Source organism: Pseudorasbora parva, chromosome 21, assembly GCF_024679245.1.
Source record: "Pseudorasbora parva isolate DD20220531a chromosome 21, ASM2467924v1, whole genome shotgun sequence".
Taxonomy (NCBI): Eukaryota; Metazoa; Chordata; class Actinopteri; order Cypriniformes; family Gobionidae; genus Pseudorasbora; species Pseudorasbora parva.
Window position 1 is genome coordinate 10,401,312 of NC_090192.1, and position 15,225 is coordinate 10,416,536.

General features: G+C 36.7%; 1 protein-coding gene across 2 annotated transcripts in view; it reads left to right on the top strand.

Moving 5' to 3' along the window:
* The window catches only part of ngfrb (nerve growth factor receptor b), a 52,018-nt gene that overhangs the window by 21,109 nt on the left and 15,684 nt on the right, over positions 1-15,225 (top strand). For both annotated transcript variants that reach the window (XM_067430224.1, XM_067430223.1), the window contains exon 3: positions 5,509-5,868. In XM_067430224.1, coding sequence (XP_067286325.1) covers positions 5,509-5,868 — 360 coding nt within the window. The remainder of the gene's footprint in view (positions 1-5,508; positions 5,869-15,225) is intronic.

Below are 15,225 nucleotides of genomic sequence, written 5' to 3' on the forward strand. Positions count from 1 at the left end.
TTTTTTAAATCCTGTGAAAATGATTTCTTTATGCCTTAAAATAGCTTCAATGTAACTCTACACCCTTCATTACATATACGTGACTTAAACTTACACATGACTATGCAAATATGCAAATGGATAACTCAGTCAATTGTATCAAATGCTACACAATGACAAGTGGAAATATTGGTTTAATTGGCCATATACAGGGGTTTCATGCCTATTGCGCAGCCTGGTGGCCCATCTTCACTGATTTTACATTCTGTCAGTAAGTGCAGAGTGTGATGGTTGAATTAGCAGAGCAATAGCACAGCTGTACATAAAATATTGTAATCCACACAACATAATGGGATACATATCAGCAGTGCCGCCGCTCCCACCACGCGCATCACGCGCTGCGCGTAGGGCACCAAGTGCTGAGGGGGGCACCACGAGAATTTTCTCTCAACACCCCCAGCCACTCCCCCTCCAACACACACACACTATATCAATGTGTTATTATAAATATATTTACATACATAACATGACAACTTTCAACAGAAATGACATTAAAGTATTTACTTACCATAAATGCTTGTCAGTGTATTTGGAATTACACTTTAACCATATTTAAAAGACAACATAAGTATTTATCAAATTATATATACATATGTACTGTGGATACACAATTATATATCATATAAACACTGAGTGTGCAGTGTGCACTTAAGTGTGTGTGTGTATATATATATATATATATATATATATATATATATATATATATATATATATAAATAAATATTTTAAGTATTTTTATTAAATATTTTATAGTACTATAAATAAGTTTTATAAAGTGTACTTTTTCAAAAGGGTTATTTAGTTTGGTATATGGGTGGACTAAAATTATAAAATCTCAATTATAAAAATTAGCTTGGTGTAATATTAAAGGCCCACTGAAATCAAAATTTAAGTTGTTTAGCTTTTAGTATGACTGTGTTAGCCTTAAAGTTATGAATAAGCTGGTATGTTCCAAAACAATGACAAAATGTGCATTTAGGAGATATAAGCATTCAAAATGTACAGTCTCTCACTTCCGTTAAAACAAAATTCAGATTTTGGTGACATCATCGCAGACTTCACCTTCTCGTCAAATCTTCTGTCCAATCAAAATGCTCTCTAGAATCTAAAGCCCGCCGCCTACACTGCTGAAGGTGCGGCTGAAATAGGTCAGTTGTTAACACACATTTACTAATTTCTACATGGTGAAAGGCACGTAGCACACTATATATGTTATAGGAAAGGATTCAGTGTAAATATGCTTTCATTTGAGGCAAATGAAGTCTGTTAGTTTCACGCACCGCAGCAGCGCACACACCTCAACGCTCTGGTCTAAATTTAGAATACAGACACACGCACATTTGAATTCTGCACAGAATGCTGCATTTCAGAGCGATATGGAGATTATGATGGTAAACAGTGTTAGAGGAAACTGGCTTCACCAAACAGAAAGGTCCGCTCTAGTCAAACTGTATATTATTAAGGAAACGCTATTGGCTGTTTCAAAAAAGGGGAGTTTCAGGGGAAATCACGTCAACACATTGAATAATGCGGCGCGTTCCAAAGCACTTCAGTGGACCTTTAAAGTTCTTGATGAAAGCTAACTATAATATCTAGTTGGAATACACATTAAACTTACACATTAAAGTCTTTGCTCGTACCACATCCTAGTAACAGACCAGATTTACTAGATCTTGCAATTAAGTTATTGTTTCTATCACCTGAAAATTCTGAACAGTAAATGGCAAGTTTACGCATTAACACATCAATTTTGTGACACTGCCTAAAATTCCAAATGAAAATGAGCTCATACAAGCTGAATATACTGTATATGCTATTATAGGTTATTTTTATAATCAGAAGTTTTGAGTGAAGAATAGCATGTCATACCCTCAAAACATTTCAACTTTCAGCCAGGCTAATTAGTCAGACAATATTTGTCCATTTTGAGATTACTGGCATTGGTTGATAATAAATGCACAATTTACAATTTGAAGTTTTCATAGTATCTGGTCTCAAAACGCACCAATTTAGTTACAAAATGCACATTTTATGGTTACAGATCAGATTCTGTCATTAAATGATTTATATTTGGGCTTTATATTGGCCTTTTGCCACCCTTCAACCATTAATAACCTATATCATTTGACCACCACTTTAGACATCTCTTCAGTCTTATATCTGAGTATTATCCGCCGTAATTGTTTGAGACTATAGTTCCCTACCAGTTTATACTAAAAAAGTGAACTATGAACTGTGCGGTCAGAATAGGTTTCCTTTTTTGGAAATTAATAAACAGAGGCTATTGACAGAACTATCCACAGCACTTTGTAGTACTAATGTTAACTGTGCACAATGCACATACACTCTCATGACTGTACGGACAACAGAACGGTTGTCTGTCATAATGCATTGACATTCATTATTGATGGTTAGCATTATGCTAATGGATCTCAAGAGGGCAGGGATCAGGGGAAGAGTAGACTCAGAGGGAGAAAGGCTGAGTGGACGGGATTTCATCTGCAGGAAATGCACAGATTACCCATCATAGTCTCCTAAATAAAGCCTTAGTAACTACCCCCCATGAAACCAGCACATTACCCCCTTATCATTAGGGCCATTAGCAGCTCCAGCACACAGGGGAACCCATAATGTGCAACTCTATTTGTCCAGCACAAAAACACAATAACATTTCATCCATTTTGATGGATCTAAGGATAACTATGGCATTAGCGTGTTATCTTTCTCTCTGCCACTGTTCTGGCCACTGCTTCCTTGAATATCCTGCTAGTGGCATATACTGGAATAGTTGGTCTGGTATAGGATACTGGGGCAATGTTCTGTAAAGAGGGGGTATCCACTAGGGGTTGTGCAGTCTCACACACAAATACACACACAGACAAAATAGCTTCCTGAATAATTTAGTGATAGCAAGACCTCTATCCTCTAATATATCTGAATAGCATGGATGATAGGAATACAATACCATAAGCATGGAGACAGATATTTTAGATCTCTCTCCACTCTTTGCGATATTGACATCATTATTTCTTCTGTTAGCCTGTAGACTTTCTTCAGCCCTTTTTTCCCTTTATAAATCAGTTAAAAAGTGCAATGCAAAGCATGGGATGCAGTGGTGTAAAACATGCCACCACTGGACATGTGGAGACATGTTCTCTGGAGTGAAGAATCACACTTCTCTGTCTGGCAATCTGATGGACGAGTCTGGGTTTGACGGTTGCCAGGAGAACGGTACTTGCCTGACTGCATTGTGCCAAGTGTAAAGATTGGTGGAGGGGGGATAAAGTTGTGGGGTTGTTTTTCAGGGGTTGGGCTTGGCCCCTTAGTTCCAGTGAAAGGAACTCTTAATGATTCAGCATACCAAGACATTTTGGACAATTTCATGCTCCCAACTTTGTGGGAACAGTTTGGGGATGACCCCTTCTTGTTCCAACGTGACTGTGCACCAGTGCACAAAGCAAGGTCCAGAAAGTCATGAGCGAGTTTGATGTGGCCTGCACAGAGTCCTGACCTCAACCCGATAGAGCAGAGACTGTGAGCCAGGTGTCCAGATAGTCCAACATCAGTGCCTGAGCACACTGCGCTTCTAGAAAAATGGTCAAAAATTCCCTTAAACACACTCCTAAACCTTGTGGAAAGTCTTATCAGAAGAGTTGAAGCTGTTATAGCTGCAAAGGGTGGGTCAACTCAATTTAAACCCTACTGATTAAGAATGGAATGTCATTGAAGTTCATGTGCATGTAAAGGCAGGTGTCCCAAAACTTTTGGCAATATAGTAGTAGTGCATATAAGTTTACATGCATCCAAGGTAAAAAAAAAAAAACTTTAATTTTCTCAGCATGAATCACAGCATTACCTCTTTTCTCATAGTGTCTAAAATGTTTCATTAAGGATACGGTCTTTCGGTCTACGGAGTATTAAAAGATTGTCTGCTAAATATCTGCTAACACTTTATTTTGATGCTCCCTTAACAGACATTCAAGTTACTGTAAGTAACTTTCCAACTCTAACCTAACAGTCTAATAATACTCTAATGAGAGCTGGTTGACATGTAGTTGCAAAATTACTTAGTTAGTAGAATGTCTAAAGGGGTCTATCAAAAAAAGTGTAACCGATTCTGGTAGTATCATGTAGTATTGGTAAGTCTCATAATCAGTCACACATTATACGTCTTTATCTTAAAGATATGATATTTAAAATAAAATAAAAAATCTTTCAAAACGTTCCACCCTTTTAAATTCAATACAATATAAAATTTAAGTTCAGAGAATAAATGCATAATAAGGGCTAATATAAGTGTTTACTAGAGGTCTTGTCAGGTCCTAAAATCTGTACCCGACCCATGACAAGTGGATTGGAAAAATAAACATGATAGCTCAAAAAAAATTAAATCGATAACCTAATCTCCAACAAAAGGGCTTCTACACAAAAAAAGAAAAGCCGTTCATGAACATGCAGCATTATGTTGCGAATTAGTCTATATATAGCTATAAGTCTGATTTTTGTGTGCAAGGTTACAAATGTTTGTTCCTTTTCTATGTGTGTTTCTCAAAATTGCACTTAACATGAACGCACAAGTACATGCTGACGTGCTAAAATGTTAATCACTCATCACTGTAACCTCATTACGTCCAATAACATCTAAATGCTGAAGCAACCGTGCTTTCACATAGAAGTTCAATGCATGTAGAGGATTCATAGAGAACTTAGAAAAAGTGAGATAATAATGTTGTAATAGAATGTTGTTCTTTTAAATAATAGCCCAAGTTTTGGACCCGAACTGCTCAGGTCTTTGGGTTGGATCTCTGATCCAAGTCTACATGTGAAGACCTCTAGTCTAGTGAATACAAAAAAAGAGAAACACTTTGAACCATGAGGTCAAAAGGCTTTAGTCATACCACTCCAAATATGAGGTCAAAAAGTGTAAACTATTATCTATGGTTTTACTTTTAACTAATGATAATAACTCTGAAATGCACAACTACATACTTTGGGCCAGATTTACTAAACAGGGCAAATTAGCACGAGAGCGCAATTCCAAAAAAGCACTGATGGGAGTGGAAAGTTCTACGCGTGATCTACTGACTACACAAATTAAAGAACACAGACACAGCCAATTCATTCCATAATGACCAATGCAATCTTCCAGTTAGGGTCTGGTTTAAGACATGCTTTTTTATGGGCTGTACATAATGGTGCAAACACTAGTAAACTGGCGAGTGTAAACCTTAGTAAATCACTTTAAGGATTCATTTAAATACTCTCCTCCCATAAATGTTGCTTTTGAAAGGGAAACTCCTCTAAATGCATAAACAATAAGGTCAGCCGCGAAAATAACCGTCCACACATTTTCAGCACACATTTTTTCTGTTTCTTTAGTACATCCCGACAGTATAACAGCTGTTAGTAAATCTGGCCCATAGAATGTTCAGAGAGATTGTCTTTTAACTTTTCTTCTTTTGTCTTCAGGTGAGACGTTCTCTGAGAACTTCAGCCATACGGAGAAGTGTCAGCCGTGCACACCGTGTTCTGAACTCATGCGCATGCTGACGCCCTGCACAGATGCCAACGACGCAGTGTGTGTCTGCGACTACGGCTTTTACTTCAACAACATGACATTTCACTGCGAGGCATGCACAGTGTGTCCTGTGGGCAAGGGTGTGCTGAGGCGCTGTAATTATGACCGTGACACAGTGTGTGAGGTGTGCACAGACGACACGTTTTCAGACCAGGAGACCTCTTTCGACCCCTGCCTGCCCTGCACACAGTGCGAACAGCCTGAGATGGAGTTGAAAAGCTGCACTCCTATCAACGACGCTGTCTGCCAAGGTAAGAGAATCGAGAATCAAAATCAAATAAAAACTGTAAATAGATGGGTTACCATGAAACAATGTGACAAATAGATTTCTATTACTCACCCTCTTGCTTGTTTTTAAAAATCACTGCTCACAAATTACCCCATGCGTTGGCCCACAACAGCTCTGTTCTCTGGAAATGAAAGTTTAAGTCAAATTATGACAACTAGATTTTTACATTTGCCCATGCAAGTCACCACTATGCTACTAGGGTTTTTTATTTTTGTATTTTTTCAGCATTTTTGGTAACACTTTATTTTTACAGTTCCCTGGTTACATGTTTTACATGTAGTTATTATAGTAATAACTATACATTTTGCAAATAACCCTAAGCTAAACCCTAACCCCTATAGTATGTAGTTCATTAATATTACTCAGTACCTAAATCTATTACACTGTCAAATATATCTGCATTTTTTGTGTTGCTGTGTCTAAGGGATAGTTAGATTGTCAATAAAGTACTACCACTGTTTTACATGCTATTGATGAAATTTGATCTTTCATTTCTTTCATATAATGAAAAATATGTCTCCAAAACACAGAAATTAAGATTTTACCACACAGTACTTCCAAAACTCTTGATAAATCTTTCATAGGTTTATTACTTTTTCATAACTCTTTATAGATACATACATTATGCTCTGCATTTATTGAATGAAAAATATAGTGAAACAGTAGCATTGTGAAATATTGTTTCAGTTTAAAGTAACTCTTTTATGTTTGAGTACATTTTCAAATGTAATATATTCCTGTGATCAATCAAAGCTGAGTTTGTCTTCAGTGTCACATGACCCTTCAGAAATCATTTTAATATGTTGATTTTGCTGCTCAAGAAACATTTCTTATTTTTATCAGTGCTGAGAACAATTGTGCTGCCTTTTTTGTAGAAACCAGGATAGACTTATAATGAGATACAGGAATAAATTACATTTTAAAATATATTCAAATAGAATAGAAAATAGTTATTTTAATAATATTATTGTTCATTCAGAATTTTTCATCAAATGAATGCAGCCTTGGTGAGTATAAGAGACTAATTTCAAAAACACAAACAAATTGTAATTATTCCAAACTTTTGACCGATAACGTATATCTTACTATGTTAAAAACTTTAAATTAACATGAATAAAACAACAAATATTGACATAAATTAAAGGAATTTTAGTGAAAATACTTTAAAAAGGAAACAAAAAAACTGTAAAAATGACATGTGATGTTAAATGGTGTATGTCTACAAATGGACAAGTAATATGATTTAAAACTTAGAAAGACAGAAACACTTCAACCTTTTGTGATTGAACTCACTGAACTCCTGCATAATGTCAGATGCTCTGGGCCTAGCCAGAAGCCTAATATTTGTTGTTTTATTGCTGAGCTGAACTTAACTGTAAATAAAATAAAAACAGTGTCTTCAGCAAAGGATCACATTCAAAGATCTGCAGATAACATTACCGGCTTTGTTCTGGGTCTGACCGCTAACCCGGTTTCAGAAGCGGATCAGAGAAAGAGGCTTTGTTCATGGCCACGTTCTGCCATTACAAAAAACCATACTAAGTGAAGTAGAGTCTATAAATGGATTTTCAATGGACCTTCTTAATGTATTCTCATTATCACATTACACCCACAACAAGGTAATTTTCTGGATTTTATACAATGTTTGCACACGGACACAATCTGTGATTCAGTTGAAAGGTGTCATAAAACATTAAAATCAGCTGATAAATTAATCCGGCTCAAATGTATGCCTTGAAATTGCTTGTACCAAATGTACAAAATGGCATATATTATACTCAAAGAACTGTTAGATTAAAGGGGTAGTACTTCAGCGCTGGGAAGATGAATCTGTATTTAAACTGGGTCCTCAATGTAGTAGAAATGTGAAATTTAATTTGGGGCCTTCTAGACTGAGAAAAGACAGAAAATGTAATTTTGTCTCATGGGGATGAAAGACTACAATTCCCAGAATGCTTCGCTGCCCTGTGAGGCCATTCCCAAAGCCACCGCTACTGGATTACAGTGACTGAGTTAGAGAAACGACACTACACTTAAATACTGAACGTGTCTGTTCAATATAATGAGTGAGTCACTGCGTGAGTATCACAGCACTGAGCCCTAACTGCAGGAGTCAGATAAATGAGCTGAGCTCTCGTGGCATACAATCACAACGCGAGTTCAGTCTGGTGCGTTTCAGTTCATGCCTTTGCAAGCTGAGAAGTTAAGACTTACATTGCTCACCATAGCTCTGTTTAAATGAGTGCCTGTAGCTGCCTGCTGAGCTGTGAGTGTGATCACCATCCCCCATGCGCGGGTTCAAAACATGCGGAAATGGCTCCCTCTGCTGCCTGTAGTCTTTAGCCTTTGGCCAAACATTCCAGAAATAAAATTCTCCAGAATTTTTCCAGAGATAAAATGCATAAATCTTTTGTCTCAGAGGGATATGAGGGGGAAAAGCACAATAATTTGAATATACTCCAGGGTTTCTACTGATACAAAGCCAAATGCTAATCGCTGAAGTAACCCTTTAACATTAACATCAAGTGCTAAACGGACAACAGGCTGATTATTACAAATTAAGTGACATTAACTTGTCTTTTTATGATTATTTATATTTAATAGTATTTCTTTTTAAGCGCTTCCCTAATTCCCGAGTTCTCAGTTACCTTTAATTGAATTATCAGCTGTATCATCTGATTGAGATGTTACAAAATTCTTTATATCTTGATATAATATAATATAATATAATATAATATAATATAATATAATATAATATAATATAATTAATATAATATAATTAATATAATATAATATAATATAATATAATATAATATAATATAATATAATATAATATAATTAATATAATATGATATGATATGATATGATATGATATGATATAATATAATATAATATAATATAATATAATATAATATAATTAATATAATATAATATAATATAATTAATATAATATAATATAATATAATATAATTAATATAATATAATATAATATAATATAATATAATATAATATAATATAATATAATATAATATAATATAATTAATATAATATAATATAATATAATATAATATAATATAATATAATATAATATAATATAATATAATATAATATAATATATTTCTCAGTAGAAATATTTGGGATGAGAACTCTTCATCTGCTCTCTTTTTAATTGCTTTGCTGTCTAAGAAACAAAAAAGAAGAGTGCATATCTAGGTTTCATTCGTATAGATTATGATATGTCCTTATGGTATTCTGTTCTGTAAATATATCTAGATCTCATCTGCCATGCATAAAAAAGCAAATCCGATGACAAGGCCTCAGAGTTAAACTGTGTCAGAACAACTTCATCTTGATAATGTCAGATAAATTTGATAGAAAGGTATGTAATTCATTACAATCAACCAATCAGCTGTCAGGTGTTAAATTTAAGTACACAGTTAGATAATGCAGGTCAAACAATTACCAAGCAGTGCGTCATTTTGTTCAGTCTTGTTCAGTCAAAAGATCGCATTAGCAATAAAAAAACAAACAAACACTTAAGCAAACCATGGTCAGGTTAATGTGTTTGAATAATTTTGGTCCCAAATTTGTATACATTTTACTGGTAGTCCACTGTATGAAGAATTTTTTGGGTATAATGTCACAGTTTACTTTATTTCGCTATTTGTCACTCACATAAATTAACTACAGTGTCCTGCACCCACTAGTGAAAAATTATATCTGGTGTCTGAATAATTTTTGGTTTGACTGTAAGTATAATTTAAATATCCACAAACTTAAGTATGAACAATAGCAATATAACAAAAGCTGTTCTTACTTTACACCACCACTTACTCTAGTAAGAAAAGTGGTTCAAAATATCTTAACTTCTTTATTTGTTTGGATTTTCTCTGACACATAATTGTTTTGAACACAGATTATTAATGCCATTAGCAATAAGGTATCAGCAAACAGTTTATGCGTTTATGTGCTGAGATGTGTTTGTAGGTGCGTGCCTGATGTTTATCTGTCAATGATCAACATGAGATTTTCTCTGACCCCGTCTGACCTCTTTCCGGGGTCTTAACACGAAGGTGAGAGGTGATAGGTCATGGGTGGCTACTGATTTTAGTTCGTCCTGGGTTCTATTAACATGGAAATCTCCAGAAGACAGCAAATAAAACATGATGATTTTTGTCTGCTACAGTGAAGTAAGGTGTCTGTTTCAAATAAATAATGATATGTATCAGGAACATTAGAATTTACTAGACTATACTGTATGCTGCTCAAATATAAAAAAAAACGGTCTGAGGGTCTATACATCCAAGTTCTTTTTAAAAGAGCTAATCAGATCCATTGAAGTGGACCAAGAGGTGAACCAAGTGAAAAAGATATGTTTATGTTCACACTGTCCCTTCCCCTAAAATATATATTTTTTTGACTTACTTAAAGCGTCAGTTCAGCCCAAAAATGTAATTTATTCACGTCATCCTAGACATATGACATTCTTCTTCCAGTCTTCCAGGTGAATAAAATCAGAGTTATATTAAAAATATAAATATTCCAAACTTTATAATGGCAGTGAATTTTGAAGGAAGTGGTGCGTTTGTGAAAGAAAAATTCTCCATATTTTGAACTTGATAAAGTAAATGATCTAGCTTTATGTAACTTCAAAGGGTTTCCTATAAAATGACACCAAAATTGTGTATTTAGACCACTGTATGTGGGTATGGGATGCTTTTCAGTTTGGGTAGGCCAAATCCAGGCGGAAACCCCCCAAAATAGTCCCAGAGGTTCAACATGCGTTTTCTTTCCATTCACATGGCATACCATTCAAAGCATAACTGATGACATAACATGACAGGCATTTTGAGTTTTTAAGCGCAATAAGCAGTGAAAAAGAACTCAATTTACTGTACCGAGAGGCAGTTTTATGTCCGCGCACACTTTGGTTGTAAGCACAAAATCTACAGGAATGAGTAAACGCACTGAAATTCAAACCCTGTTACACTAAAAATATTTAGGAGCAAATTGAATGATTTCAAAAATGGCAAGATGGAGTGACTGCGCTACACTCCACTGCTGAAATCCATCCACATTTGGAGGACTGGCGAGTGTTAATGTTAAGCCCTGGTCATGTGTGAGAACAGGCACCATGAAAGTGGCGTGTAATTTCATTAAAAAGCATGAAGTTGTGCTGGTGTGTGTCAGAGAGTCCCATAAATCGGGTGAGTCTTACAATAACAGGTCATATTTAACCTCGAAATCAAAAAGATAAAAAAAAGGAAAATATTCTGTCAAAGAAAACAGAGACAATTACAATAATCAGAGTTTTAGCATTGTGGTAATATAATTTAAATTGGATTAATTGTTGTGAAAAATGATGTTAAAACTTTAGAACTAAAAAGAAATCTAAGGTTAAGAGTTCAAAGGAGAACACTATTAAACTAAAGCATGAGAATAAAAAGTGACTGACATAAACATTTATAATCTTAATAAACCTTTTATACTTTTCATGTTATACTTTATAAAAAGAAGAGAAGATAATCAAATATCAAACCAAAACTAACATAAATAAACCTGCTGACTTAATGTTTTTACAGTAATTTATTTTGCCACTAATTAACAATTAAATTTAAGCTTTAAAATCACAAAAACTGTTGAAGGTGTTTCTCATTAGATTCCCATTACTGTAATATTTTTTTTTTTGAATCAGTAAACAGGCAATACCACAAATACTGTCATGATGTATACACAATACAACATAAATAGTATGGTTATTTTTGCACATTACAGTAATGACAATATTTGTTAATGGTAATGTCTTGAGAAATAGTAGCACTATTTAAGAATTAAAAGTAGTGGTCAAAAAGCCAAAGAAAAAAATGTATAATTTTAATCAGTTTTGAATACATGTATTTGTAGAATAGAAGTATTATAAACTTTTTATAATGAATTTGCTAGTGATTCATTTTTGTAAGTAGCCATGAGTAAGTAGCCATGATAGCCTCTCTCTCTCTCTCTCTCTCTCTCTCTCTCTCTCTCTGTGTGTGTGTGTGTGTGTGTGTGTGTGTGTGTGTGTGTGTGTGTGTGTGTGTGTGTGTGTGTGTGTGTGTGTGAAAGCACACAGAGGACTTTTATTGGTCAATATCCCTCCCATCCAAACCTAAAGATTTATCATCACCCATATTGACTCTTTAACTTTGACCTCTCTTTCTGCCTAGTACAATGTATGCCTTGAAACAGAGACGTCTGTCTGTACTGGACAGAAATAATCAATCTCTCTCTGTGTTTGCCCCTCCCTCTCCTCATCCTATGACAATGAAGTGTGTCCATTCATGACCACTGCTCATCCCCAGCTGCTGCACTTGTCTGGCATGTGCCCTATGACATTAGTGGACAGAGCGATGGGCTGTTTTCTGGGGTAACGCAATGCTTTGCCCTGATGTGAGTGGTGACGGTCTGGCGTGTGCCTGAGCTTTTGTCACCCCATGTTAAGTTTTCAGCCTTGTAAATTTTTGAAGCTTTTGGACCAGTGATTCTGTCCTGCTCTCCCTCTGGGATATAGCTGTGATTGTGGCTGGCATTACATCACTGAAATTCCAAGATGCCCAGTGTGGAATTTCAACTTCTTACAAAACTTTTTTTTTTTTGCGCCAAAGTTTCCAAGAGAATCCTTTCAGTTGAGAACAATTTACATCTATTCTTTTATCTCACAATCTTCCCCTTTACAACCCCAGTGTCAAGGTTCACCCACTACATTGTGTGGCATGAGTGTGTCCGGATGACATCACTGACATTCAAGCACAGAAGTTCATTGGCTAGTGAAGTTAATGAGAAGAGGCGGACTGATGGTTATAGACCATTTTAACTAGGGATAGGGGTGGGGGGCAGGGTCAGATCTTTTATGGGCACAATTGTGTTTAAACAAGAAGATATTCAAAGATTATTCAAATAAAACTGAATGCAAATGTATTTAACAAGCATAAAAAATGCCTCACAAATCGATTAATACATTTGACAGATTATTCAAGGATTGCCCTCTAGAAATGTTACTCACTCACTCACTCACTCACTCACTCACTCACTCACTCACTCACTCACTCACTCACTCACTCACTCACTCACTCACTCACTCACTCACTCACTCACTCACTCACTCACTCACTCACTCACTCACTCACTCACTCACTCACTCACTCACTCACTCACTCACTCAATTCAATTCAATTCAATTCAATTCAATTCAATTCAATTCAATTCAATTCAATTCAATTCAATTGTGCTTTATTGGCATGACATACATGGGTACATATTGCCAAAGCATTTCACAAAGCAAAACAGAAACATACATCAAACATATTCACAATTATATTTATATATACACATAATAAGCAATACATATATTATTAATCAGGATGTGTTCACTCAGTACATCTCAATTTGTGGCATTTATAGATATGCTGTGCTATATAAGTGGAAGCAGGTCCTTCACCGAGTAAGACCTTCAGTTTTTCGTGATGGTGTAGTGACTGGAAGTCAGGGATAATGTGTTGTATTTGCCCATACAGTGAGTCTCTTAGAGCGGTGTATTTATCACAGTGGAGGAGGAAGTGTGCCTCTGTCTCCTCTGCTCCTGATCTACACTCTCACTCACTCACTCACTCACTCACTCACTCACTCACTCACTCACTCACTCACTCACTCACTCACTCACTCACTCACTCACTCACTCACTCACTCACTCACTCACTCACTCACTCACTCACTCACACACTCACTCACTCACACACTCACTCACTCACTCACTCACTCACTCACTCACTCACTCACTCACTCACACACTTACTCACTCACTCACTCACTCACTCACTCACACACTCACACATTCACACACTCACTCACTCACTCACTCACTCACTCACTCACTCACTCACTCACTCACTCACTCACTCACTCACACACTTACTCACTCACTCACTCACTCACTCACTCACTCACTCACTCACTCACTCACTCACTCACACACTTACTCACTCACTCACTCACTCACTCACTCAGTCACTCTCTCACACACACACACACTCACTCACTCACACACTCACTCACTCACTCACACACTCACTCACTCACTCACTCACTCACTCACTCACTCACTCTCTCACACACTCACTCACTCACTCACTCACTCACACACTCACACACTCACACACTCACTCACTCTCTCTCTCACACACACACACACACACACACACACACACACACACACACACACACACACACACATGTTGGTCTATGTGGTTTACAGGGACTCTCCATAGGCGTAATGGTTTTTATACTGTACAAACCGTATTTCCTATCCCCTTACACTGCCCCTGCCCCTAAACCTACCCATCACAGGAAACATTCTGCATTTTTACTTTCTCAAAAAAACATCATTTAGTATGTTTTTAAGGCCATTTGAATTATGAGGACATTTGATATGTCCTCATAAACCACATTTATAGTGTAATACCAGTGTAATACCCATGTAGTTATACAAATTTGTGTCCTCATAAACCACATAAACAGGCTCACACACACACACACACACACACACACACACACACACACACACACACACACACACACACACACACACACACACACACACACACACACACACACACTCACTCACTCACACACTGTCACATGCCTGTCCTGTCTTGTGTGCACATGTGGGTTCTGTCATGTCTTGCATGTGCTACTGTCAACCCCGCCCTTCTTGTTATCTGATTATTGGTTTATTTGCCCCACCTGTTCTCCCTCATTATCTGCCTTGTTTGTTCCCTTTATAATCTCCTTGTGTTTGTCAGTCTGTGTTGGATCCTTGTGTAATGTCTGCGTCTTCCGTCCTCCGTCCTCCCCGTGATTCTGTTGGTTTGTTTAAGTTTATATGTTATTATTCTATTATGTGTTTTTCCCCCTCGTGGGTTTTGTTTTGAGTTTGTTTTATTTGTTATAAATAAATATATTATTTTCTGCACTTGAGTCCTCGCACCATTTTCCCTTGTCTGTGACGTGACAGAAGGATCCAACCATACTATGAGGACTCAGCAGAGAAGTTTTCCCTCGGTGCCAGTTCCGGGGGTCCCGAGTCCGGGAATCCCGAGTCCAGACATGGCCTGGAGGGCCGTAATGGGAGGGTTTGTGGTGGCAGTCCTGCATGCTTGGGAAAAGCACAGGGTGTCATCCACCACTCCGGTGGTCCCAGTTCCGGTGGATCGTGCGCCGGTGGTCCCTTTGCCGGTGGATCATGTTCCGGTGGTCCCTGTGCCGGTGGATCGTGCTCCGGTGGTCC